The sequence below is a fragment of the Macaca fascicularis genome, chromosome 10 (assembly GCF_037993035.2).
Source record: "Macaca fascicularis isolate 582-1 chromosome 10, T2T-MFA8v1.1".
Taxonomy (NCBI): domain Eukaryota; kingdom Metazoa; phylum Chordata; class Mammalia; order Primates; family Cercopithecidae; genus Macaca; species Macaca fascicularis.
Window position 1 is genome coordinate 26,596,774 of NC_088384.1, and position 24,211 is coordinate 26,620,984.

Consider the following 24,211-nt stretch of genomic DNA (forward strand, 5'->3'; position numbering starts at 1 on the left):
CTACATCAGTTGGTTAATATCGATATTTTAAGTCAGTTGGTTAATAATTATATTCTAAGTCAGTTGGTTAATAATGATATTCTAGGCTGGGTGCGGTGGCTCATGCCTGTAATCCCAGCACTTTAGGAGGCCGAGGTGGGTGGGTCATGAGGTCAGGAGTTTGAGACCAGCCTGGCCAACATGGTGAAACTCCATCTCTACTAAAAATACAAAAATTAGCTGGGCATGGTGGCACACATCTGTAATCCCAGCTACTCAGGAGGCTAAGGCAGGAGAATCGCTTGAACCTGGGAGGCAGAGGATGCAGTGAGCCGAGATCACACCACTCCAGCCTGGACAACAGAGCAAGACACCATCACACACACAAAAAAAGAAAGATATTCTAAGTCAGTTGGTTAATAATGACATTCTAAACTTGGCCCACTTCCCACAAGTGGCCACAACAGAGAGATGCCACTGGGCATGATCGACTGGCTCTTAATGGCATGCATGCCACTGACATACTTTGTCCAGGGTGGAGCTTGCAAAGGCAGGATCTCTGGGCAGACTGCCCTCCCTGCCCTGGGAACCAGGACAGCCAGCCAAGCCAAAGCTAGACCACTGGCTCTCAGTGCTTTAGAATAACCCAGAAAAAATACCAGTGCCTGGGCCCCACCCCTAGAGATTCTGATTCACTTGATTTGGGGAGGGTCTCATATTTTGGTAGTTTTTATTTTATTTTTTATTTTTATTTATTTATTTATTTTTGAGATGGAGTTGCTCTGTCGCCCAGGCTGGAGTGCAATGTCACGATCTCAGCTCACTGCAACCTCTGCCTCCCGGGTTCAAGCAATTCTCCTGCCTCAGCCTCCCGAGTAGCTGGGATTACAGGGGCAGGCCACCACACCCAGCTAATTTTTGTATTTTTAGTAGAGACGGGGTTTCACCATGTTAGGCTGTTCTCGAACTCCTGACCTTGTGATCCACCCGCCTTGGCCTCCCAAAGTGCTGCGATTACAGGGGTGAGCCACCGCGCCCGGCCCACATTTTGGTAGTTTTTAAAAGCTTCCAAGTCGATCTTATGTGCAGCCAGGCCTGACAACCCCTGAGTTAAGATATCAGAGAAGGACACCTATGCCAGGGTCCTAATATGCTTCCTCTCACTGTGTCATCGAAGAGCCTTGGAGAGGCTGTGTGGTTATCTGTCAGATGGGGAAACTGAGGCTTTGAGTTTAGACACAACTCCTCTCAGCCTCACATATCCTAGGAGGCAGACCCTGGGTTGCTGAGAGTAGGTTAGGTTTAAGTGGTTTCATTTCTCTCCCTTTCCTTTTCTTCAAAGTCCCCAGCTCTGAACTAAACACGTGCTACATCTTCAGGTATTTACACCAGAGAGCTCTCCCGGGATGGAAAGCTTCTAGCTCCACCCCCTCTTCCCTTTTTAAGGTGGGGAAAATGAGGCCCAGAGAGGGCCCTGGTGATCCAGAGAGGCAGAGACAGACCTCGGCCCCCACACATTCCTTGACATCCCACTACCCTTCAGTCTGGGGGCTGCTCTGAGGCGGGGCTGCTCTTTTACCTGGCATTGCTAACAACAGCCATTCATTATCCCTCCTGGGGCATCTCCGCTCTTCCCTAAACGCCCTCACATAGCTATTAGGGCCTTGAGCAGCCTCTTATCTGCCCCATAAAAGGGATGGGGAGGTGTTAATTATCCCCGTTTTATAGATGAAGAAACAGAGGCTCAGGTGAGGTCACAAGCCTAACCCAAGCTCCCCCAGTGAAGAGGCAGTAGAGCTGGGACTGGCACCTGGGTGTCTTCCCCCAGCCTGGGGCTCCTTCCACCCCGGTAATGCTGTGTTTAAGGTAGGCTCTCCCCACTGGGCAGTTCTCCTTTTGGTAAGGGGAAAGGAAATGTCCTTTCTTAAGGTTACTTGGCCTGGGCTCCTGAGCTGGTGTGTGGGCTGGGGGGAGTAACAGCTTCCAGCTCCGTAAAGGTAACTCAGATCTCTGCACCAGGTTTTCAAGTTCAGCTTCAAGCAACGAAGTGAAATATGAGAAGAGTGCCGAGCTGAGCGGCGAGTTTCCTAAGGAGCCCAGAGAAAAGGTAAGGAGTGGCTCTGTGGCACATCTCTCATTAACCAGCAGGCAGTTATAGCTGCGGGGGAGCCTCCATGATCTTCTAGACCCCGGGAAGACTCAGAAACGTGTCATGCACACGATAAAACATTTTTTCTTGTAATGTTGGGACTATGAAGTCCCTTCTGGCATGAAGAGTGGTGACTCCCTACTCCCAGGTGTTAAATGCTGTTTACAAATGTATCAGGCGTTTTTTTCTTTGCAAATAGGCAGAGGGGCACGTCTTTCTTATATAGGAGTGCCTGCCTTATTAAAATACTAAAATTTAGGTTTAAGATGTTAATAGAAACTCCTTCAAGGTCTTTCATAATGGTTCTTCCTGCCTTCCCCCTACTTCCCACCTAGCCATAGAAGGAAGAAGTAGGTGGCTGGGCACATTGGCTCACATCTGTAATCCCAGCACTTTGGGAGGCTGAGGTGTGGTGGGAGGATTGCTTGAGCCCACAAGTTTGAGACCAGCCTGGGCAACATAGTGAGACTCTTACCTCTAAAAGAAAAAAATTTTGTTTTGAAATTAGCCAGATGTGGTTGTGTATACCTTATAGTTCTAGTTACTCCAGAGGCTGAGGCAGGAGGATGGCTTGAGTCCAGGACTTTGAGGCTGCAGTGAGCCATGATCACACCACTGCACTCCAGCCTGGGCGACAGAGTGAGACCTGTCTCTAAAAAAATAAAAATATAGGCCGGGCGCGGTAGCTCACACCTGTAATCCCAGCACTTTGGGAGGCCAAGGTGGGCGGATCACAAGGTCAGGAGATCAAGACCGTCCTGGCTAACACAGTGAAACCCCGTCTCTACTAAAAACACAAAAAAATTAGCTGGGCATGGTGGTGGGCACCTGTAGTCCCAGCTACTTGGGAGGCTGAGGCAGGAGAATGGCGTGAACCCAGGAGGCGGAGCTTGCAGTGAGCCGAGATTGTGCCACTGAACTCCAGCCTGGGCGGCAGAGCGAGACTCTGTCTCAAAAAAAAAATAAAAATAAAAAATAAAAATATAAATATAAATATAAATTAAGACAAAAAGAAAGAAGTAGGTTACCAGCAATTAAATTGCTTAAAAAGTATTTTTATTTCATTTTAATAAGAGAAAACTCATAAAATTAACTGCTAGCTATAATGGTTGATGCTTTCTGCAGAGTCTTAGTTTTTTTTTGAAAAAACAGCTTTAATTGAGATACAGTTGACATACAGGAAAGAGCACAGATTTAAAACATTCAACTTGGTGAGTTTCCGTATGTGTGTACACCTGTGAAACTACCATCACAGTCAAAATAGCAAACATCTCCATCACATGCAAAAGGTTCCTCATGCCACTTTGTTTGTTTGTTTTTTTTTTTGGAAACGGAGTTTTGCCCTTGTCGCCCAGGCTAGAGTGCAGTGGCACGATCTTGGCTCACAGCAACGTCCGCCTCCCAAGTTCAAGTGATTCTCCTGCCTCAGCCTCCCTAGTAGCTGGGATTACAGGCATCCACTACCACGCCTGGCGAATTTTTGTATTTTTAGTAGAGATGGGGTTTCGCTATGTTGGCCAGGCTGGTTTCGAACTCCTGACCTCAAGTTGTCCACCCACCTTGGCCTCCCAAAGTGCTGGGATTACAAGTGTGAACCACCATGCCCGGCTGCCACTTTGTAATCTCTCCCTTCCCCTGGTCTTCCCAGCCCATCGCAGGTCTGCTTCCTGTCCGTGTAGATTAGTTTGCATTTTCTAGACTTGAATATAAATGGAATCAGTCCTCTTTTATTTTGCCCTTGCTTCTTCACTCAGAGTAGTTATGTTGAGATCATTCATGGTGTAGCATGTATCAGTAGTTCATTCCTTTCTGTTGCTGACTGGTATTCTATTGTGTGAGTAGACCACAATTTGTTTATCCATTCATCTTTTGATGGACAATTAGGTTGTTACCAGTTTGGGGCAATTACCAGTGAAGCTGCTGTGAACATTTGTGGACAAGGCTTTGTAAGAACTTCTATTTCTTTTCTTTTCTTTTTTTCTTTTTCATTTATTTATTTTTTTATTTTTGAGACGGAGTCGCGCTCCGTTGCCCAGGCTGGAGTGCATTGGTGCGATCTCGGCTCACAGCAACATCCGCCTCCCAGGTTCAAGTGATTCTCCTGCCTCAGCTTCCTGAGTCACTGGGACTACAGGCGCCCACCACCACGCCCAGCTAATTTTTTGTATTTTTAGTAGAGACAGGGTTTCACTGTGTTAGCCAGGATGGTCTTAATCTCCTGACCTCGTGATGCGCCTGCCTCGGCATCCCAAAGTGCTGGGATTACAGGCATGAGCCACCGTGCCTGGCCTTTTGTTTTAAATTTTTGAGACAGAGTCTTACTCTGTTGCCTGAGATAGTACAGTCACATGATCTCGGCCCACTGCAACCTCTGCCTCCTGGGTTCAAGTAATTCTCATGCCTCAGCCTCCTGAGTAGCTGGGACTACAGGCACGTGCCTCTATGCCCATTTAATTTTTTGTATTTTTAGTAGATATGGGGTTTCACCATGTTGGCCAGGCCAGTCTTGAACTCCTGACCTCAGATGATCTGCCTGCCTTGGCCTCCCAAAGTGCTGGGATTATAGGCGTGAGCCACGGCATCTGGCCAGGACTTCTGTTTTCTTTTCTCTTGGTTAAACATTTAGGAGTAGAATGGCTGGATCATATGGTAGATGCATGTTTTATGTTTTAAGACACCTCTGTGGAGTTTTAAAAATAATACCAGTACTTGATTTCGAGCTTGTACCCATCTCAGTAAATCACCAACAAAAGTGGGCTGGCTTTGAATGGCAATACCCACCACCACTCTCGTAGGCGGCGGTTTGCCCTGCAACTTTTATTGTTGCATTTTCTGAATCATTTCTTTGAAAATGGTTAGGGGGGGATCCAATTTAAGTAATTAAAGCTCCTTATATTTGTATTAAAATGCTGTAGTGACAGTAGCGGCAAGGGCAAAAAGGCTGTGTGTAGTGAGAGTGGCAAAATGCTGATTGTCATTAAATTGGGAGGGGTGGGTTGGGCAAGTTCATTATTTTCTCTGTAATTTTGTGTATGTTTGAAACTTTAAAGAAGGGAATAGTTAAGAAAGAAACACTTGCTTTACATGTGATGAGATTTTATCTCTGTAAGTAGACTTTGTATGTGTGTGTATGTGGGTGTGTTTATTGTAGTAAAATACACATAACAAACTGGACGCCGTGGCTCATGCCTATAATCCCAGAACGTTAGGAGGCCAAGGTGGGAAGATTGCTTGAGGCCAGGAGTTTGAGGCTGCAGTGAGCTCTGATTACGCCGCTGCACTCCAACCTGGGCAACAGAGCGAGATGCTGTCTTTATTGTATTTATTTATTTATTTATTTTGAGATAGAGTTTTGCTCTTGTTGCCCAGGCTGGAGTGTAATGGCACGATCTCGGCTCACTGCAACCTCTGCGTCCTGGGTTCAAGCGATTCTCCTGCCTCAGCCTCCTGAGTAGCTGGGATTGCAGGCATGTACCACCACCCCCAGATAATTTTGTATTTTTAGTAGAGACGGGGTTTCTCCATGTTGGTCAGGCTGGTCTCGAACTCCTGACCTCAGGTGATCTGCCCACCTCGGCCTCCAAAAGTGCTAGGATTATAGGCATGAGCCACCGTGCCTGGTTGAAATCCTGTCTTTAAAAAGAAAAAAGTACACATAGCACAAAACATACTATTTTAACTTTTTTTTTTTGAGACGGAGTCTCATTCTGTCGCCCAGGCTGGAGTGCAGTGGTGCGATCTCGGCTCACTGCAAGCTCCGCCTCCCAGGTTCACGCCATTCTCCTGCCTCAGCCTTTCGAGTAGCTGGGACTACAGGCGCCCGCCACCACGCCCGGCTAATTTTTTGTATTTTTCAGTAGAGACGGGGTTTCACTGTGTTAGCCAGGATGGTCTCGATCTCCTGACCTCGTGATCTGCCCGCCTCGGCCTCCCAAAGTGCTGGGATTACAGGCGTGAGCCACCGCGCCCGGCTATTTTAACTATTTTTAAAGAAAAATAATGAATTTGTGAAATTTACAAAATTTACAAAGTTTCAAAAATTCACAGTCTTTCTAATATATATATAAATAATACAAAGAGAGTTCTGAAAGGCTCTTCAAGGATCATAACCCATTGGTAATAGCTGTTATCCAGGAACGGGGACTGGTATTTGAACAAGGGAACAAAAATGATTTGAACTTTGGCCGGGCGTGGTGGCTCACACATGTAATCCCAGCACTTTGGGAGACCAAGGCGGGTGGTTTACCTGAGGTTGGGAGTTCGAGACCAGCCTGACCAACATGGAGAAATGCCGTCTCTACTAAAAATACAAAAAAATTAGCCAGGTGTGGTGGCGCATGCCTGTAATCCTAGCTACTTGGGAGGCTGAGGCAGGAGAATCACTTGAACCTGGGAGGCAGAGATTGCGGTGAACCAAGATCGCGCCATTGCACTCTTGCACTCCAACCTGGGTGACAAGAGCAAAACTCCATCTCAAAAAAAAAAAAAAAAAGAATTGAACTTTGTATTGTTTGGATTCCTTTACAATCAGAATTGATTCATATATTGTTTATGCAAAATGTACATATTAAAATATAAACAGGCTGGGTGCGGTGGCTCGTGTTTGTAATCCCAGCACTTTCGGAGGCTGAGGCGGGTGGATCACTCGAAGCCAGGAGTTCAAGACCAGTCTGGCCAACATGGTGAAACGCCATCACTACTAAAAACACACAAAAATTGGCTGGGTGTGGTGGTGCATGCCTGCACTCTCAGTTACTCGGGAGGCTGAGGCAGAAGAATCGCTTGAACCTGGGAGGCAGAGATTGCGGTGAACCAAGATCGCGCCATTGCACTCTTGCACTCCAACCTGGGTGACAAGAGCAAAACTCCATCTCAAAAAAAAAAAAAAAAAGAATTGAACTTTGTATTGTTTGGATTCCTTTACAATCAGAATTGATTCATATATTGTTTATGCAAAATGTACATATTAAAATATAAACAGGCTGGGTGCGGTGGCTCGTGTTTGTAATCCCAGCACTTTCGGAGGCTGAGGCGGGTGGATCACTCGAAGCCAGGAGTTCAAGACCAGTCTGGCCAACATGGTGAAACGCCATCACTACTAAAAACACACAAAAATTGGCTGGGTGTGGTGGTGCATGCCTGCACTCTCAGTTACTCGGGAGGCTGAGGCAGAAGAATCGCTTGAACCTGGGAGGTGGAGGTTGCAGTGAGCCACGATCGTGCCATTGCACTCCAGCCTGGGTGAAAGAGGGAGACTCCATCTCAAAAAAAAAAATGTATATATGTGTGTGTGTGTGTATATATGTGTGTGTGTGTGTGTGTGTGTATATATACGTATATATTTAAACAAAGGTTTACAGTCAGTGTTTTTAGAGCACTTCACTGGCATTCCATCATCTACAGCGGGGGTTAGCAAACTGTGCCCTTGCCCTTATTATAACTATTTTAAAGTGCACAACTGACTGGCATTAAAGATGTTTTCAGTGTTGTGTAAGCATCACCACTATCTAGTTCCAGAATCTTCTGTCACCTCAAGTGGAAACCTTGTGTCCTCATCACCCATTCCCAGGCATCCACTAATCTACTTTCTGTCTCTATGGATTAACCTATGATGTGTGTGTGTGTATATATATATTTTTATATATATGTACTTTTATATTTATATGTGCTGTATATAAATGGAGTCTTGTAACATGTAGCTTTTTGACTGGCTTCTTTTGCTTAGCATAATATTTTCAAAATTCATCCACGATGTAGCATGAATCAGTATTTAATTCCTTTTATTTATTTTTTTAGACGGAGGCTCGCTCTGTCGCCCAGGCTGGAGTGCAGTGCCACAACCTCGGCTCAGTGCAATCTCCGCCCTCCAGGTTCAAGCAATTCTCTTGCCTCAGCCTCCCAAGTTGCTGGGACTACAGGCGTGTGCCACCACACCTGGCTAGTATTTTTAGTAGAGACGGGGTTTCACCATGTTGACCAGGCTGGTCTCGAATTCCTGAGCTTAGGTGATCCGCCCGCCTCGGCCTCCCAAACTGCTAGGATCACAGGTTTGAGCCACCGCACCCGGCCTTTAATTCCTTTTAAAAGATTTTGGTTTTTTTTGTATAGATGAGGTCTGACTATTTTGCCCAGGCTGGTCTGGGACTCCTGAACTTAAGCGATCCTCCCATCTCAGCTTCCCGAAGTACTGGGATTACAGGCATGAGCCACCGCACCTGGCGGGATCTGCCTCTTTCTATGGTAACCAGTGCCTGTGCACTAGTCCATCGTTTGGAGATAATTGAAATTTAGCCAATGCCCTTCCAGTGCGCATTCAGGTTGTTTCTGTGTTCTTTTGCTTACACCAATGGTACTCTCTCAGCTTTCTTGTTCGTGTAGACTAGAGCATGTGGGCAAAGAGTCCTGGGAGGAACTTGGCCGGATAAAAGGAAATGAGTATTTTAACATCAGGATAGATACACTGCATTGCCCAAAGTCGAGTTCATTGATATTCTCTCCAACAGTATCTGAGTGTCCATTTCCCCACATCCTTGCCCATACTGGGTGTGTTCATTCTTTTCAATTTTATGATATTTCATTGTTTTAATTATACAAGCAGCCCTTTCAATCACTCCACTTTTTCCTTTCCATCTCGAATCCTTTAACATTGAGGTGTTTCTTTTTTTGTTTCTTTCCAGCAAAAGGAGGGGCATGGTTTGGATGGAAGCCCCTGGAAGCCTGGGACACTCCGGGAGAAGTCCAGGCAGACGGAGCGGAAGGTTAGCTCTAACCAAGACCCGGACAGCTGCCGCGGTGGAACCTCAGTGGAGGCGCCGTGCCCTTCTGACGTCACTCCAGAAGATGATCAGAGCTTCCAGACTGTGTGGGCCACAGTGTTTGAGCACCATGTGGAGAGACACACAGTGGCTGACCAGTCTGGACATTGTCTCTCCACCACACCCCCTGGTGACACGGCCAATGCCCGTGTCTCAGAACCCAGGCCGAGGCCTGAGATGGGCTCTTGGCTGGGCAGGGACCCGCCGAGGCCTGAGATGGGCTCTTGGCTGGGCAGGGACCCACCAGACATGACAAAACTCAAGAAAGAGAATGCCAAAGGGTTTGACAATCCCGAGATGGAGAAATTGGGACGAACTGCCCTTTTGAACGGTGAACTGAGACCGTTTCACACGCCTCTCCGGGAAAAATATCCTTTGGCTGAGAGCCGCAATAATAACACCTTCCTCAAACACTGGGAAAATCCTCCCCCATCGCAGAGGATTGAGCCCAGGTATGACATTGTGCATGCAGTGGGGGAGCGTGTGCACAGTGAGGCCGTCTCACCGGCACCGGAGGAGAAAGCGGTCACACTCCGCAGCCGCAGGTCTTGGCTCTCACTGAAAGACAGGCAGCTGTCCCAGGAGGTCACCCCTGCTGACCTGGAGTGTGGTTTGGAAGGTCAGGCAGGGTCCGTCCAAAGGGCCAGTTTGATTTGGGAAGCTCGAGGCATGCCTGAGGCTAGTGGGCTGAAGTCTGGGGGCAATTGCCCGTCGCCCAAATGGACAGGCGGGGCGGTGGTGAGCTCGCACAAAGCCACCGTGGGGGTCAGTGAAGAGCACTGTGCTCCCGGGGCCACCTCTGTCCGGGCTGTCAAGGCTGCCGTCTGGGAAAGCCAGCATGAGGGGCCAGAAGGGGCCAGAAGCAAGCCAGGAGAAGGAGCAAGGGGCCAACCCCAAGGATGCCCCCTAGATCCTCCTTCCAGACCTTCGAATGAGCCTTCTGACTCCCAAGCACGAACACATCCAGATGCATTTGCTGTGCAGAAACGGCCCTTCGTTGTAGCTGCCAGGGAGGGTGATCCAAGGCCGGCCCAGGTGCCACAGCTTGCAGTCAAAATGCGGAAAGCCAGCCCCACGGACCAGAGAATGGACAGATGGCGGCGGCGGACTTTACCCCCCAACGTGAAGTTTGATACATTCAGTTCTCTCGTCCCAGAGGACTCTCCACATGTGGTGCACAGACGAACAGATTATGTGAGCCCCACAGCCAGTGCCTTAAGAAAACCTCAACTATTCCACTACATGGTGGAGACCCAGGAGGTTACCCCAGGCGCTTCATGGGATCAGGCCTCCCCAGCAGTGAAGCAAGGGTCACCTGTGGAACCCAAGGCGACATTTTTTGCAGTCACCTATCAGATTCCCAGTACTCAAAAGGCAAAGGGTGTGGTTCTGTCAGGGGCTGAAAACTTGCTGGAACATTCTAGAAAAATCACTCCACCCCCATCTCCTCATTCTTTAACATCTACTTTGGTTTCTCTTGGTCATGAAGAGGCATTGGAGATGGCAGGCAGTAAAAACTGGATGAAGGGACGAGAGCATGAAAATGCAAGCATTTTAAAAACTCTGAAGCCAACAGACCGTCCATCATCTGTTGGGGCCAGGAGTCTGGAGCCTTTCACTGGAAGAATCATTGATGTGGATGCCTTATGGAGTCATCGGGGATCAGAAGATGGCCCTCGTCCTCAAAACGATTGGAAGGAAAGTGCGAACAAGATTTCCCCCAGCGGTGAAGCTCCCCAAACCACCCCAACTCTGAGGAGTCGCCCAAAAGATCTCCCTGTGAGAAGGAAGACTGATGTGATCAGTGAGACGTTCCCAGGTAAAATCAGAGACGGGTACAGATCCAGCGTTCTTGACATTGATGCCCTGATGGCGGAGTACCAGGAGCTGTCGCTGAAAGTCCCTGGGGAGGCTCAGGAGAGGAGGAGGAGTCCCACAGCAGAGTCCAGTACATTGCCTCGGGAGAGGCCTGTTCAGCCAGGTGGGGTGGAGCAGAGAAGGAGGAGCCTGAAGGAGGTGCCCGATACTGGGGGTCTCTGGAAACCGGCCAGCTCTGCCGAAATAAACCACAGTTTCACTCCTGGCTTAGGCAAGCAGCCAGCAGAGACCTCAGAGCCAGCCATGGGCACCAAATCTAGTCCTCCCTTCTGGGCTCTGCCACCCTCGGCTCCTTCTGAAAAGTATCCAGGGAGGGGCTCTCCTATCTCTGTGGATCCCAGGAAAAAAACCTTGGGGTTCGCTGAGGATGACAGAAAGGCCTTTGCCAGTAAATATCACGTTGCAAAGTGTCAGAATTACCTGGCTGAATCAAAGCCCTCTGCTCGGGAGGATCCAGGCAGTGGGGTCAGAGTGTCACCCAAATCGCCCCCTGCTGACCAGAAGAAAGGGACCCCAAGGAAATCCTCTGGGCGGGGAGAGGAGGGCAGTGTGGCCCAGTGGGTTGACCACCCACGTGACTGTGGACGGGCACCGCTGGATATCAAGAGGACCTACTCAGAGAAGGGGCCCCCTGCCAGCATCCGAGAGGGCCTGTCCATCATGCATGAAGCCAGAGAGAGGAGGCGAGAGCAGCCCAAAGGGAGGCCCAGCCTTACTGGAGAGAATTTGGAGGCCAAAATGGGACCCTGTTGGTGGGAGTCAGGGACTGGAGATAGCCACAAGGTAAGTACCAAGGCTCTTTTTAATTTTGTCAAACGTGGATTAAACATCTAGCCTAGGGGGCCGAAATTCAGATTTTGTATGGCCCACACGGGTACATAAATGAGTGGAGTCAGGCTGGGTGTGAGGCTCCAAGGAAGGGTGTGGATTGCGGCAGATGGAGAGCTCTTGCCCTCTCTGAACTGGGAACTGCTGCTTGGTCCTACCTGGTTCTCTTGTTTGTTTGAAACAAAGAGTCTTGCTCAGTTGCCCAGGCTGGAGTGCAGTGGTACGATCATGGCTCACTACAGCCGTAATCTCCTGGGCTGAAGCCATCCTTCTGCCTCAGCTTCCCAAATAGCTGGGATGATAGGCATGCGCCACCATGCTTGGCTAATTTTTTATTTTTTGTAGAGACAGGGTTTTGCCACGTTGCCCAGGCTGGTCTCAAACTCCTGGGCTCAAGTGATCCTCTTGCCTTGGCCTTCCAAAGTGCTGGGATTACAGGCATGTGCCACCACGCCTAGCCCAGCTGGTTCTTCACCGGCAGGAATGTTGGCCTTGAGATGGCAAACCTCATTTATCAAGAGAATCTGAAAATATAGAGTTTTATGTGTAATCCCATTAGGAAATGAGGAGGCCTTTTTTTCTTTTGAGATGGAGTCTCGCTCTGTCACCCAGGCTGGAGTGTGGTGGCGCAATCTTGGCTCACTGCGAGCTCTGCCTCCCGGGTTCACACCATTCTCCTGCCTCAGCCTCACGCCCGGCTGATTTTTTTTTTTTTTTGTATTTTTAGTAGAGACGGGGTTTCACCGTGTTAGCCAGAATGGTCTCAATCTCTTGACCTCGTGATCCACCCGCCTCGGCCTCCCAAAGTGCTGGGATTACAGGCATGAGCTGCTGCGCCCGGCCGAGGAGGACTTATTTTTAAAAATGCTCTTCAGCCCAAACAAGACTTGTCTGCTAGCCCCATACAGCCCACGGGCCACCTGTTTTACACTTCTGTCCTACAATGACAATAATGATAGATATTAATGGTAGCTTTATTGTGCTTCTGCTGTATAGTAGCCTGTTGTATCCTGTTCATTATTATCATTATTATTATTTGTTTATTTTTTTTTGAGATAGAGTCTCGCTCTGTCGCCCAGGCTGGAGTGCAGTGGTGTGATCTCAGCTCACTGCAAGCTCCGCCTCCCGGGTTCACGCCATTCTCCCGCCTCAGGTTCCTGAGTAGCTGGGACTACAGGTGCCCACCACCATGCCCGGCTAATTTTTTGTATTTTTAGTAGAGACAGGGTTTCACCGTGTTAGCCAGGATGGTCTCAATATCCTGACCTTGTGATCCGCCCGCCTCAGCCTCCCAAAGTGCTGGGATTACAGGCGTGAGCCACCGCGCCCGGCCTCCTGTTCATTATCGTATCCCCAGAATCCAGCATCATGCTTGACATACTGTGAATGTCCAAGAAATATTTGTTGAATGAGTGAACAACTGATCTTAGTGAGGTTTTGGGTTCCAACAGAAGCAGACCCTTGTATTTTTTTTTTTTTTCTTTTTTTTGAGATGGAGTCTCACACTGTCACTTGGCTGGAATACAGTGGTGCAATCTCAGCTCATTGCAACCTCCACCTCCCGGGTTCAAGTGATTCTCCTGCCTCAGCCTTCCAAGTAGCTGGGATTACAGGAGCCCGCCACCACACCTGGCTAGTTTTTTGTATTTTTTTTTTTTTTTAAGTAGAGATACGGTTTCATTATTTTGGCCAGGCTGGTCTTGAACTCCTGACCTCGTGATCCACCTGCCTTGGCCTCCCAAAGTGCTGAGATTACAGGTGTGAGCCCCCGCACCCGGCCTGTAAGCACGTTTTAAGGGGGTGATCCCAGGAAGAACCAGTAGGGGAGAGAAGAAGTGAGGCAGGTGCTACAGGGGCCGTGGTGGGCCACTGAGGATCAGTCTCACTGGAGACACCTGGGAGGCAGCCTGGAACACCTCTGAAGTTGTCGCGTCCAGGGGTCAAGGCATCTGGAGTATGTATTTTCCAGTCCCTCTGTCCTTGCCTGAGGCTGTTTGTGGGGTCATGAACATTCAGACCTTTCCATCCTGGCTAGCACCATGCTCAGCAGAAGAAAGAAAATCCGGCTTCCTTTGTTCAGTGAAGAACAGAAGGAAAGAGAAGGACGGATGGCAGGGTGGGGGGTGGGGAGGAAAGGAGGAAGGGGGATCACTTTAATTGCAAGCACACCCTTTTTGGGGTGCATAAGCAGAACAGCTGTGAAGAAACCCTCACCCAAATAAGCCACTTTGTTTCTAACACACACACAAATTCAAATCTACCCAAATATCGATCAGTGAGGCTCTAGGGTGTTGGCAGGGGGCCCCTTCTCTTGATCTTTGGCATATACTTGAGTGTTGGGCAGAGTGCTGACACTACCTACTGCTGGTGTGATCATCTTCCTGTATAGATGGAGAAAAAAACAAAACAAAAAAACAGAGGCTCAGAGAGGTGAAGTAACTTGTCTCAGGTCACACAGCAGTAAGTGGCAAAACTGGTATTTGAACCAAAATCTGGCCTATTACCCAACAGGTAGTGGGCCATGTTCTACGAGACCATTCTGGTGAAGAACCATGAAGGTGGGGAAGAAATCTGAGGCACAGGGACCACCCTTTGGAAGCTTCTGCTCTCTGTGGGGAGATGGGGCACTGTGGTCCAAGACTGGGGAGTGATGGGGTGCAGAGGGAGGCACTGAAGAGGAGGCCCAGGGTGTCCTGGAGGAGGTGCTGGTCTCAGCCCAAGCTTGAGAGATGGCCATGTGTTTGGGTGGGCTGATGAGAGGAGGTGAGGGTATTCTCAGCAGGGCACAGCATGGACAAAGGTTTGGAGGTGGGAAGAGCGTAGGATGTTGTGGGGGACATGTGGAAACTGACTTAGCACCGCCCTGTGCGATGTGGCAGCAGCAAATCAGGCCCCAGATTCCACCTTTGCCACTTGCAGACTGAGTGATGCAGGGCGAAACCTTTCACCTCCCTGCACCTGAGTTTTCTTGTGTGTAAAAGGGACTAGGTGGCCAGTCTGGACGTGGATGCTACAGAAAGGAAACACTGGGATACTGTCAGTAGCGATCATGCAGTGAGGATTTGTCTCCAGTTTAGAGTGGGTGAGTGGTGGAGTTAGGCTTTGAACCCATGTCTGTTCCCAAGAGGCCAAGCTCTCTTAACCACGCTCAGGATCATGCAGACTTGGCGTCTCAGTCTCCACGCTGCTACTTGCCTGCTGTGTGTAAAGCAGCCTCTTGGCCTCTCCTAGCCTGAGTTTCCCCACCAGAGTTAACAGGGATTCCTGCCCCAAAGCACTGTTACTAGACTGAATTGAAATAAAGCACCCAGCTTGAGCCACCCCCGTGTGCTTCCTGAGAAGGCTTTCACCTGTGCCCACCCGCAGGCTAATATCGTGGCAACAGTGGCAGAAGGAAGAGGCCGTGGAAATGCAACACTTTATCTGTTTGCCAGCACCTTGCTCAGGGCTTGCTGGTGGTGAGGGAGTTGGGATGTTGTAGAGGGGGGATCCTGGGCTCAGCTGTGTCCCGCAGCCCAGCCTTGGATGCCTGCCCAGAGCACGCAGGCACCAGCAGTGCTGGTTGTCAGGGGATCTGTTTTCTCACCAAGAGATTGGGAAGCCTTGGACCAGCTTCCCGTTTCTCTCTTGTCTCCTGCCCAAAGATCTTTGGTTCTCGATCTTAAAAAAAAATATAATAATAAATACATAAAAACACACCAATACAGAAGGAAAAAATGTTGGTTGTTAAAATTTCAAAGCTTTCTATACAGGGGTATAGAAAATAAAAGGTGAGTGTTCCCCAGAGGCAGCCACCATTGCAGTTGTTTACGTCCTTTCTGACTTTTCTATATTGACAGTCACTTATCAATCATATATATGTGCATAATTGTCATACTTTTCATATTGCAATAATAGCGAATGCTTGCGTAAAATTTGAAATACTGTAGAAAAATGGTGTAGAGAGAAAATCTCCTTTAAATACTGAGTGTGGTGCGTAAACTGGGGAACACCCTCCAGGCCCATTAGTGGTTTTTAGCCGTGGACAATTTTGCCCCCGGGGCACATTTGGCAGTGTCTGGAGACATATTTTGTTGTTGTCACACCCTGGGAAGAGGTTGCTATTAGCGTCTCGTGGGTAGAAGCCAAGCGTGCTGCCCAATATCCTACAAGGCACAAGACGGCCCCCACTGCAAAGAATGCTCCAGCCCCAAGTGTTTGCAGTTTGTAGGTTGAGGAACCCTGGTCTAGACACAGACATAGATATAGGTAAATGCATAGACTTAGATACAGGTAAATACATAAGCTTTCTATGGAAACGTCGACGACGACAGTCTACAGAAAATCTTGTGGCTTAGGTTTTTTTTTTTTTTTTTTTTTTGAAACAGAGTTTGGCTCTTGTTACCTAGGCTGGAGTGCAGTGGCACGATCTCGGCTCACTGCAACCCCCGCCTCCCGGGTTCAAGTGATTCTCCTGCCTCAGCCTCCTGAGTAGGTGGGACTACAGGTGCACACCACCATGCCTGGCTAATTTTTTGTATCTTTAGTAGAGATGAGGTTTCACCATGTTGACCAGGCTGGTTTTGAACTCCTGGCCTCAAGCAATCTACCTGTCTTGGCCTCCCAAACTGCTAGGATTACAGGCGTGAGCCACCGCACCCGGCCTCCCCTTCCTCTTTTTAATGGTTGGTAATTATTGCATTATGTGACTGAGCCTAATCTGTTTTCACCTAGACCCTCACTGATGGGTATTTGGGTGGATTTGAATTTTTCTGTGTATTAGAAACAGGGTTGCGCTGGATGCAGTGGCTCATATCTGTAATCCCAACACTTTGGGAGTCCGAGGCTGGAGGATCACTTGAGGTCACGAGTTCGAGACCAGTCTGGCCAACATGGTGAAACTCCATCTCTACTAAAAATACAAAAATTAGCTGGGTGTGGTGGCACATGCCTGTAATCCCAGGTACTCAGGAGGCTGAGGCAGGAGAATCGCTTGAATCTAGGAAGCGGAGATTGTAGTGAGCCGAGATCCGGCCGCTGCACTCCAGCTTGGGTGACAGAGCAAGACCCTGTCTCAAGAAAAAAATAATAAGAAAAAGAAACAAGGTTGCTTCCTTGGGTGAGGGTTTCTTGATTTACAGCCCAAAAGGGTGTGATTGTAATTCAAGTAATCCCTTCCTCTCTTTTTCTCTGTTCTTTACTTAACAAACATTTATAGAAACTGTTTCCCAGACCCAGCTGTAGTATTTCGTTTATTTAAATTATTTATTTTAGTTCTAAGAGAGAGAGGATTTCACGTGGCTCCACTCCAAAAATACTTAAAAACATACAATAAAAATTCCCCTGATACCTGCCGTGCTTACATTTCTTCCACCCGGTAATCACTTTTATTCCCTTTTTTTTGGTCCACATTCTTTTGAGGCTCCTTTATGAATATACAAGCACATAGAAGTACATATTTTTATTTTTGCTTTACTTTTCCATAATAGAGAGCATTTTGTCTAAGTGGTTGAAACTTTGGTTGCCTATGGGAGTAACACAGGGAATCCTAAAAGATATCAATGAGGCCGGGCGCGGTGGCTCAAGCCTGTAATCCCAGCACTTTGGGAGGCCGAGACGGGCGGATCACAAGGTCAGGAGATCGAGACCATCCTGGCTAACACGGCGAAACCCCGTCTCTACTAAAAACACAAAAAATTAGCCGGGCGAGGTGGCGGCGCCTGTGGTCCCAGCTACTCGGGAGGCTGAGGCAGGAGAATGGCGGGAACCCGGGAGGCGGAGCTTGCAGTGAGCTGAGATCTGGCCACTGCACTCCAGCCTGGGCGACAGAGCGAGACTCCGTCTCAAAAAAAAAAAAAAAAAAAAAAAAAAAAAAAGATATCAATGACTGGGCCTCTCTCCAGGCCAGTTAGGTCAGAATCTCTGGGGGAGGACCTGTCTTTGTTAGTTATGAAAGCTCCCCAGGGGAATCTTGGGTTGAGGATCTCTGCTGAACCCACAGATTTTCCACCTTTCTGTTTTTCATATAATGTGTCTTGAGAGTTTTTTTTTTGAGCTAAGGTTTCGCTCTGTCACTCAGACTGGAGTGTAGTAGCGAGATCACGGCTCACTGCTGGAGTGGTCATGGCCTCAGCCTCCTGGGCTCCAGCAATCCTCCCACCTCAGCCTCCCAAGCAGCTGGGACTACAATCATATGCCACCACTCCTGGCTAATTTTTTTTTCTTTCTTTCTTTCTTTTTTTTTTTTTTTTTTTTTGAGATGGAGTCTCGCTCTGTCGCCCAGACAGAGTGCTGGAGTGCACTGGTGCGATCTTGGCTCACTGCAAGCTCTGCATCCCGGGTTCACGCCATTCTTTTGCCTCAGCTTCCCAAGTAGCTGGGACTATAGGTGCCCACCACCACGCCCAGCTGATTTTTTTGTATTGTTAGTAGAGACGGGGTTTCACCGTGTTAGCCAGGATGGACTCTATCTCCTGACTTCGTGATCCGCCCGCCTCGGCCTCCCAAAGTACTGGGATTACAGGCATGAGCCACCGTGCCCGGCCAATTTTTTTTCTTTTTTTGTAGAGCTAGAAGTCTCCCTATGTTACCCAGGCTGGTATCAAACTCCTGGGCTCAAGTGATCCTCCTGCTTTCGCCTCCCAAAGTCCTGGGACTACAGGCGGGAGCCACTTCACCTGGTCTGAGAGTTTTTGGATTCAGCTTACAGACAGCATCCTCATTTTTATTTTTATTTTTGGTTGCTTGTGGATGTAGCCCAGTTTCTTTAACCCTTTCTTGTGGATGCTATTTCCAATCCTTTGTATTTCAAACCATGTATACATATCGTGGTGCACACCTGCAGGTATATCCACAGGCTAAGAATGCTGACTGCCCTTCTACGGGGGAATATGGTTGTAGTTTTGTAGAATTGTGTTCGTGTGCCCTGCAGTGGAGCTATACCTGTGACTTCCTTACTGGCCTCTTTCATTTCATCCTTCCCTGGTGTATCAGACTTCTGGAGGTCACCCTCTGACCCCATGAGTGCCCCTTACCTTTGACTGTGGTTTGGTTTGCTTTCTCCTGTTGTGAGCGAGGATGGCATCTTGTGAGGTATGTGAGGCCATTTGTATTTCTTTCTTGTAACCCACGTGCTTATGTTCCACCTGCTTTTTGTTGGTCCTTTTATCATTGATTTCTTAGAGCTCTTTATTAGGAGATGAATCTTTGTACTTGTATCATTTGATTTCTTTCTGGAAACAGCCCCAGACTGCATACTGGGCAGACCTAGGATTAAACCCTACTTTGCAGGACTCTGGGCACCTCCCAGACCTCTTTGAGCCTTAGTTTCCTCATCTGTAGGATGGGACTCTTGCCTGCTTCATGGACTTGTCAGAGATTTATCATGAGATAATGTGTGGTCAACCCTTCACCCAGGAGCTGGTATGAAGAGCTTGAAGAAATCAGAGGGAAGCACTTTGGGGTTAACCTCCAGCCCTCTGTTCTGCCCATGCCAGGCAGGCCCTGTTCTGGGTACCAGGGCCTCTAGGCAGGACCTAGATGGGGCCAAGCCCACCATCTCCGGCTGTGTGATAGCTACTTGGTGGTGATTTAAATTTAGTTAAATATGATGAAAAATTCAGTTCCTTAGTCACTCTGTCCCCATTTAGATGTTCCAAAGCCACACATGGGTCCTGGCCACTGTATATGACTGGCAGGACATCTCCATTTACTACAGAACATTCTGGTGCACAACACTGGTCTGGAGAGGCAGGCAGGCCTCCAGCCAGTGAATGAGTGAGGTTATTCATGGAGACAGTGGTAAGTCCTAGGAGTGAGAGAAAAAGGGGGTGACAGGAGGTCAGGAACGGGCTCTTGTGGGAAGGGACCTGAGAGATGCTATCTGAGTTGTGGAAGCGACCCAGCCAGGCAAACGTCTGGGGGTAGGAGGAAGGAGCAGTAAGTGAAGATGGCCCAGCGTGGGGATGAGCTTCTCCTGGGATACTCGAGGGACTCCAGGGGCACAGGGGTGTGGGCCCCAGCTGAAGTTGAGAGATGGGCGGCCAAGGGCCCGGGGAGCCATAGAAGGGTTCTGAACTCTGCTGTCCTGATTTGCATCTTAGAGAACCCATCACCCCATCAGCTGCTCCTTATGTGGAGACCTCGGGTGGAGGCAGGGAGTCCAGTGAGGAGGCTGCTGTGGTCCTCACAGGCTTAACAGGGCTTGCACCAGGTGACTGTGGAGGTGGAGAGAAGTAGAGAGGTTGGTGGCATTTTTTGTTTTTTTTGGCAACAGCTTTATTGAGATATAATTCATGCCGTATACAATTTGCCCATTTAAAATACACAATTCAGTGGTTTTTAGTGTATTTACAGAGTAATGCAACTATCATGACTCTCAATTTTATTTTATTTTATTTTTTTTGAGAAAGGGTTTCACTCTTTCACCCAGGCTGGAGGGCAGTGGCATGATACAACTCTCAATTTTAGAATATCTGTTTCATTGTTGAGACGGAGTCTTGCTCTGTCGCCCAGGCTGGAGTGCAGTGGCAAGATCTTGGCTCACTGCAACCTCTGCCTCCTGGGCTCAAGCAATTCTCCTGCCTCAGCCTCCTAAGTAGCTGGGATTACAGGTGCACGCCACCATGCCTGGCTATTTTTTTTTTTTTTTGAGACAGAGTCTTGCTCCATCACCAGTCTGGAGTGCAGTGGCATGATCTCGGCTCACTGCAACCTCTGCCTCCTGGGTTCAAGCAATCCTCCTGCCTCAGCCTCCTGAGTAGCTGGGACTATGGGCATGCACCATCGGACCCAACTAATTTTTGTATTTTTAGTAGAGACAGGGTTTCACCATGTTGGCCAGGATGGTCTTGATCTCTTGACCTCGTGATCCACCCGCCTCAGCCTCCCAAAGTGCTGGGATTACAGGCGTGAGACACTGTGCCCGATGCCTGGCTAATTTTTTTGTGTTTTTGGTAAAGACAGGGTTTCACCATGTTGGCCAGGCTGGTCTTGAACTCCTGACCTGAAATGATCCGCCTGCCTCAGCCTCCCAAAGTGCAATGTTAGAATATCTTTATCACTGCCCTCCAGAAAACCCTGTACCCAGTGAGCAGTCACTCCAGATTCCCGGCCTTACCCTCCAGTCCTGGGCAATCACTCATCTACTCTCTGACTCTGAGAGATTTGCCTATTCGGGATATTTCATATAAATGGAATCATACAGTATGTTGTCTTGTGACTGACTTCTTCCATTTAGTGTGATGTTTTCAAGACTCAACCATATCATAAACTGGATCAGGACTTTACTCCTTTTTTCTGTCTGAATAATATTCCATTGTTTGGGTAGACCTTATTTTATCTCTCCATTTATCTGTCGATGGGCATTTTGGTTGCTTCTACTTTTGACTCTTAAGAATAGTGCTGCTATGAACATTCATATTGAAGTTTTTGTGCAAAAGTATGTTTTCATTTCTTTGAATATATACCTAGGAGTGGAATTGCTAGGTCATATGGTAACTTTAGTTTTCACTTTTGAGGAACTGCTAGACTGTGTTCCAAAGCAGCTGCACCATTTTACATTCCCACCAGCAGTGCGTGAGGGTTCTAGTTTCTCTGGATCTTCACCAACAGTTCTTATTGTCTTTTTTTTTTTTTGAGACAGAGTCTCGCTCTGTCGCCCAGGCTGGAGTGCAGTGGTGTGATCTGGGCTCACTGCAAGCTCCGCCTCCCGGGTTCACACCATTCTCCTGCCTCAGCCTCCCGAGTAGCTGGGACTACAGGTGCCTACCATCACGCCCAGCTAATTTTTTGTATTTTTAGTAGAGACGGGGTTTCACCATGTTAGCCAGGATGGTCTCGATCTCCCGACCTCGTGATCTGCCTGCCTCGGCCTCCTGACATGCTGGGATTGCAGGTGTGAGCCACCGCACCCAGTCTATTGTCTGTGTTTTTTATGATAACCGTCCTAGTAGGTTGGACCCAAAGTGGTATCTCATTGTGGTTTTGATTTCCATTTCCCTGGTGGTTAATAATGTTGAACATCTTTTCTTATGCTCGTTGGCCATTTGTATACATTCTTTGGAATGATGCCTATTCAGATTCTTTTTGAGTTGTTATTTTTCTTTATATATTCTGGATATGAGTGCTTTATCAGACATACGATTTGCAGAAGTTTTCTCCCATTTTGTGGTTTTTCTTTTCCTTTTCTTTTTTTTTTTGAGACGGAGTCTCGTTCTGTTGCCCAGGCTGGAGTGCAGTGGCGTGATCTTGGCTCACAGCAACCTTCACCTCCTGGATTCAAGCAATTTGCCTGCCTCAGCCTCCCGAGTTGCAAGGATTACAGGCTTGTGCCACCTCGCCCAGCTGATTTTTGTATTTTTAGTAGAAATGGGGTTTCATCATGTTGCCCAGGCTGGTCTTGAACTCCTGACCTCAAGTGATCCACCTGCCTTGGCCTCCCAAAGTGCTGAGATTACAGGCGTGAACCACCACCACCATGCCCGGCCTCTTTTCCGGTTTTTTTTTGAGATGGAGTCTTACTCTATTGCCCAGGCTGGAGGTGGCGTGATCTCGGCTCACTGCAACCTCCACCTCCCGGGTTCAAGCGATTCTCCTGCCTCAGCCTTCCAAGTAGCTGGGATTATAGGCGTCTGCCACCATGCCTGGCTAATTTTTGTGTTTTTAGTAGAGAGGGGGTTTCGCCATGTTGGCCAGGCTGGTCTCAAACTCCTGACCTCAGGTGATCCATCTGCCTCGGCCTCCCAAAGTGCTGGGATTACAGGCATGAACCACTGCGCCTGGCCTTCTCTTTCTTAATGGCACCCTTTAAAGCACAAAAGTTTTTAATTTGGAAGAAGTCTGTTTTATCTATTCTACTTTTGTTGTTTATGCCTTTGGTATTATATTTAAGAAACCGCTGTCTAAACCTAGGTCTTGAAGAGTTACACCTATATTTTCTTCTAAGAGTTTTCTAGCTTTAGCTCTTACCTTTAGGCCTTTGATCTATTTCAAGGTGATTTTGGTACATAGGATGTCAGATCTGCAGCATGTTTTGCAGGTAGAGTCTCAGCTTTGCTGATGGGGTGAAGAAAAGTGGGAGAGAATGGGGAGGAGAATGGAGGGCAACCCGAGGGTCTTGGCCTCCCCAGCTGGGGGATGGATGGGCAAAGTGGGGGAAGAGCAACTGTGGAGAGATGGAATCAAGAGGCGTGTTTTGAGCACGTGGATCTGAGGTGAGTGTGAGCTTCCAAGAGATGTTGAGTGAGCAGTGGGATCTCCAAGTCGAGTTCCAACACCGAGAAGCAGAATTGGCAGGCATCTGGGTGTAGATGGGATTTATTTAAAGCCATGGGGGGCGTGAAGAGAGATCCCAGAGGGAATGATGTAGCAAAAGGAGAAAAGGCTCTGCGGCTGGCCTGAGACATGTGGGGATACTGATCAAAAACAGCCAGGGGGTTAGGAGGAAAGCCAGAGGGTCTCTGAAGGCACCCAGAAAAGAGGCTGTGAGGGAAGGGATTAGAAATTCAGTCTTGCTCTTCCTGGTGCTGTGTGTTCTTAAGCAGGTCCCTCCCATCTCTGGGTCTTTCTTTTCTTGTCCACGCAGGGAGAGTGTGAAGCGTATAAAATATGCGTCCTGGAGTCCTGGCCTGTGAATGTTTCCCCTATATATAACTGAGTGGAAAAACACAGCAGGACTCCAAGTAGATGTACTGGAGGTGCTGTGCTGTGCATGCACTGTTTCTCTGTGTCTGTGCATGTGTGTTTGGGTGCATAAAGAGATGATTAAAATAAGGTCACCAATAATGACCACTGGCAGTAATGAGGCCGGCCAGCATTTATGGAGGGCTCCCCAGATGCCAGGTATGGAGGAGGCTAGCTAGGTTAAGCCAAGCCAGGTGCCCAGGACTTGTGCACGTCTGCCCCCTGGTGGCTATACTGCATCATGTACATCCCAAATGCTGTTCCTTAGCCCCTAGAAACTGGGTGCTGTTATCATGGTTCCTTTCCCAGATAGTTGAGGCTCAGAGAGAGGTTAAGGCACCCACCTGAGGTCACACAGTTATTAAATGGCTGAGGCTGGGCCATTTGAACCCAGAGCTACTGCCCTACATGTTACCTGTGATCATTAAGGTGGGGGATTTCTGGGGGTTTAATTTTCTTCTTTGCCCTTTTTGGTACACAGTGGACTCCTGGCATAATATATTTTTTCCTGTAAATGAGAAGGCTCCCAGTAAAGTCCTTTTCTTGTGCTCTGTGTCTCAGGTGCTGCCACGGGACCTGGAGAAGGAAGATGCCCCCCAGGAGAAGGAGCGACCGCTCCAGCAGGTGTCCCCTGTGGCCTCGATTCCCCGGAGAAGCCACAGCTTCTGTAAGGACAGGAGGAGCGGTCCCTTTGTGGTGAGTGATACCACACGGCTGGAGAGGATTGCACAGGGTGTGCTGGTTGCTGGACACTGCTGTGAATGTGGTTTTTGGAGCATCCGGACAGCCCAGGGCCCTGACAGGGTTGAGGGTAGCAGGCAAATGTCCAGGAATCTGGTGTCACCTGACTAGCTGTGTCGTGGTTCTTGATGTGGAGGGTGTCTGGTGGCTCTGCTGGGGA

At 48.5% G+C, this 24,211-nt stretch overlaps 1 protein-coding gene across 2 annotated transcripts in view; it reads left to right on the forward strand.

The window, feature by feature from the left end:
• Nucleotides 1-24,211, forward strand: part of KIAA1671 (KIAA1671 ortholog) — a 253,647-nt gene that overhangs the window by 80,962 nt on the left and 148,474 nt on the right. For both annotated transcript variants that reach the window (XM_065522346.2, XM_005567751.5), the window contains exons 4-6: nt 1,999-2,086; nt 8,806-11,604; nt 23,872-24,006. In XM_065522346.2, coding sequence (XP_065378418.1) covers nt 1,999-2,086; nt 8,806-11,604; nt 23,872-24,006 — 3,022 coding nt within the window. The remainder of the gene's footprint in view (nt 1-1,998; nt 2,087-8,805; nt 11,605-23,871; nt 24,007-24,211) is intronic.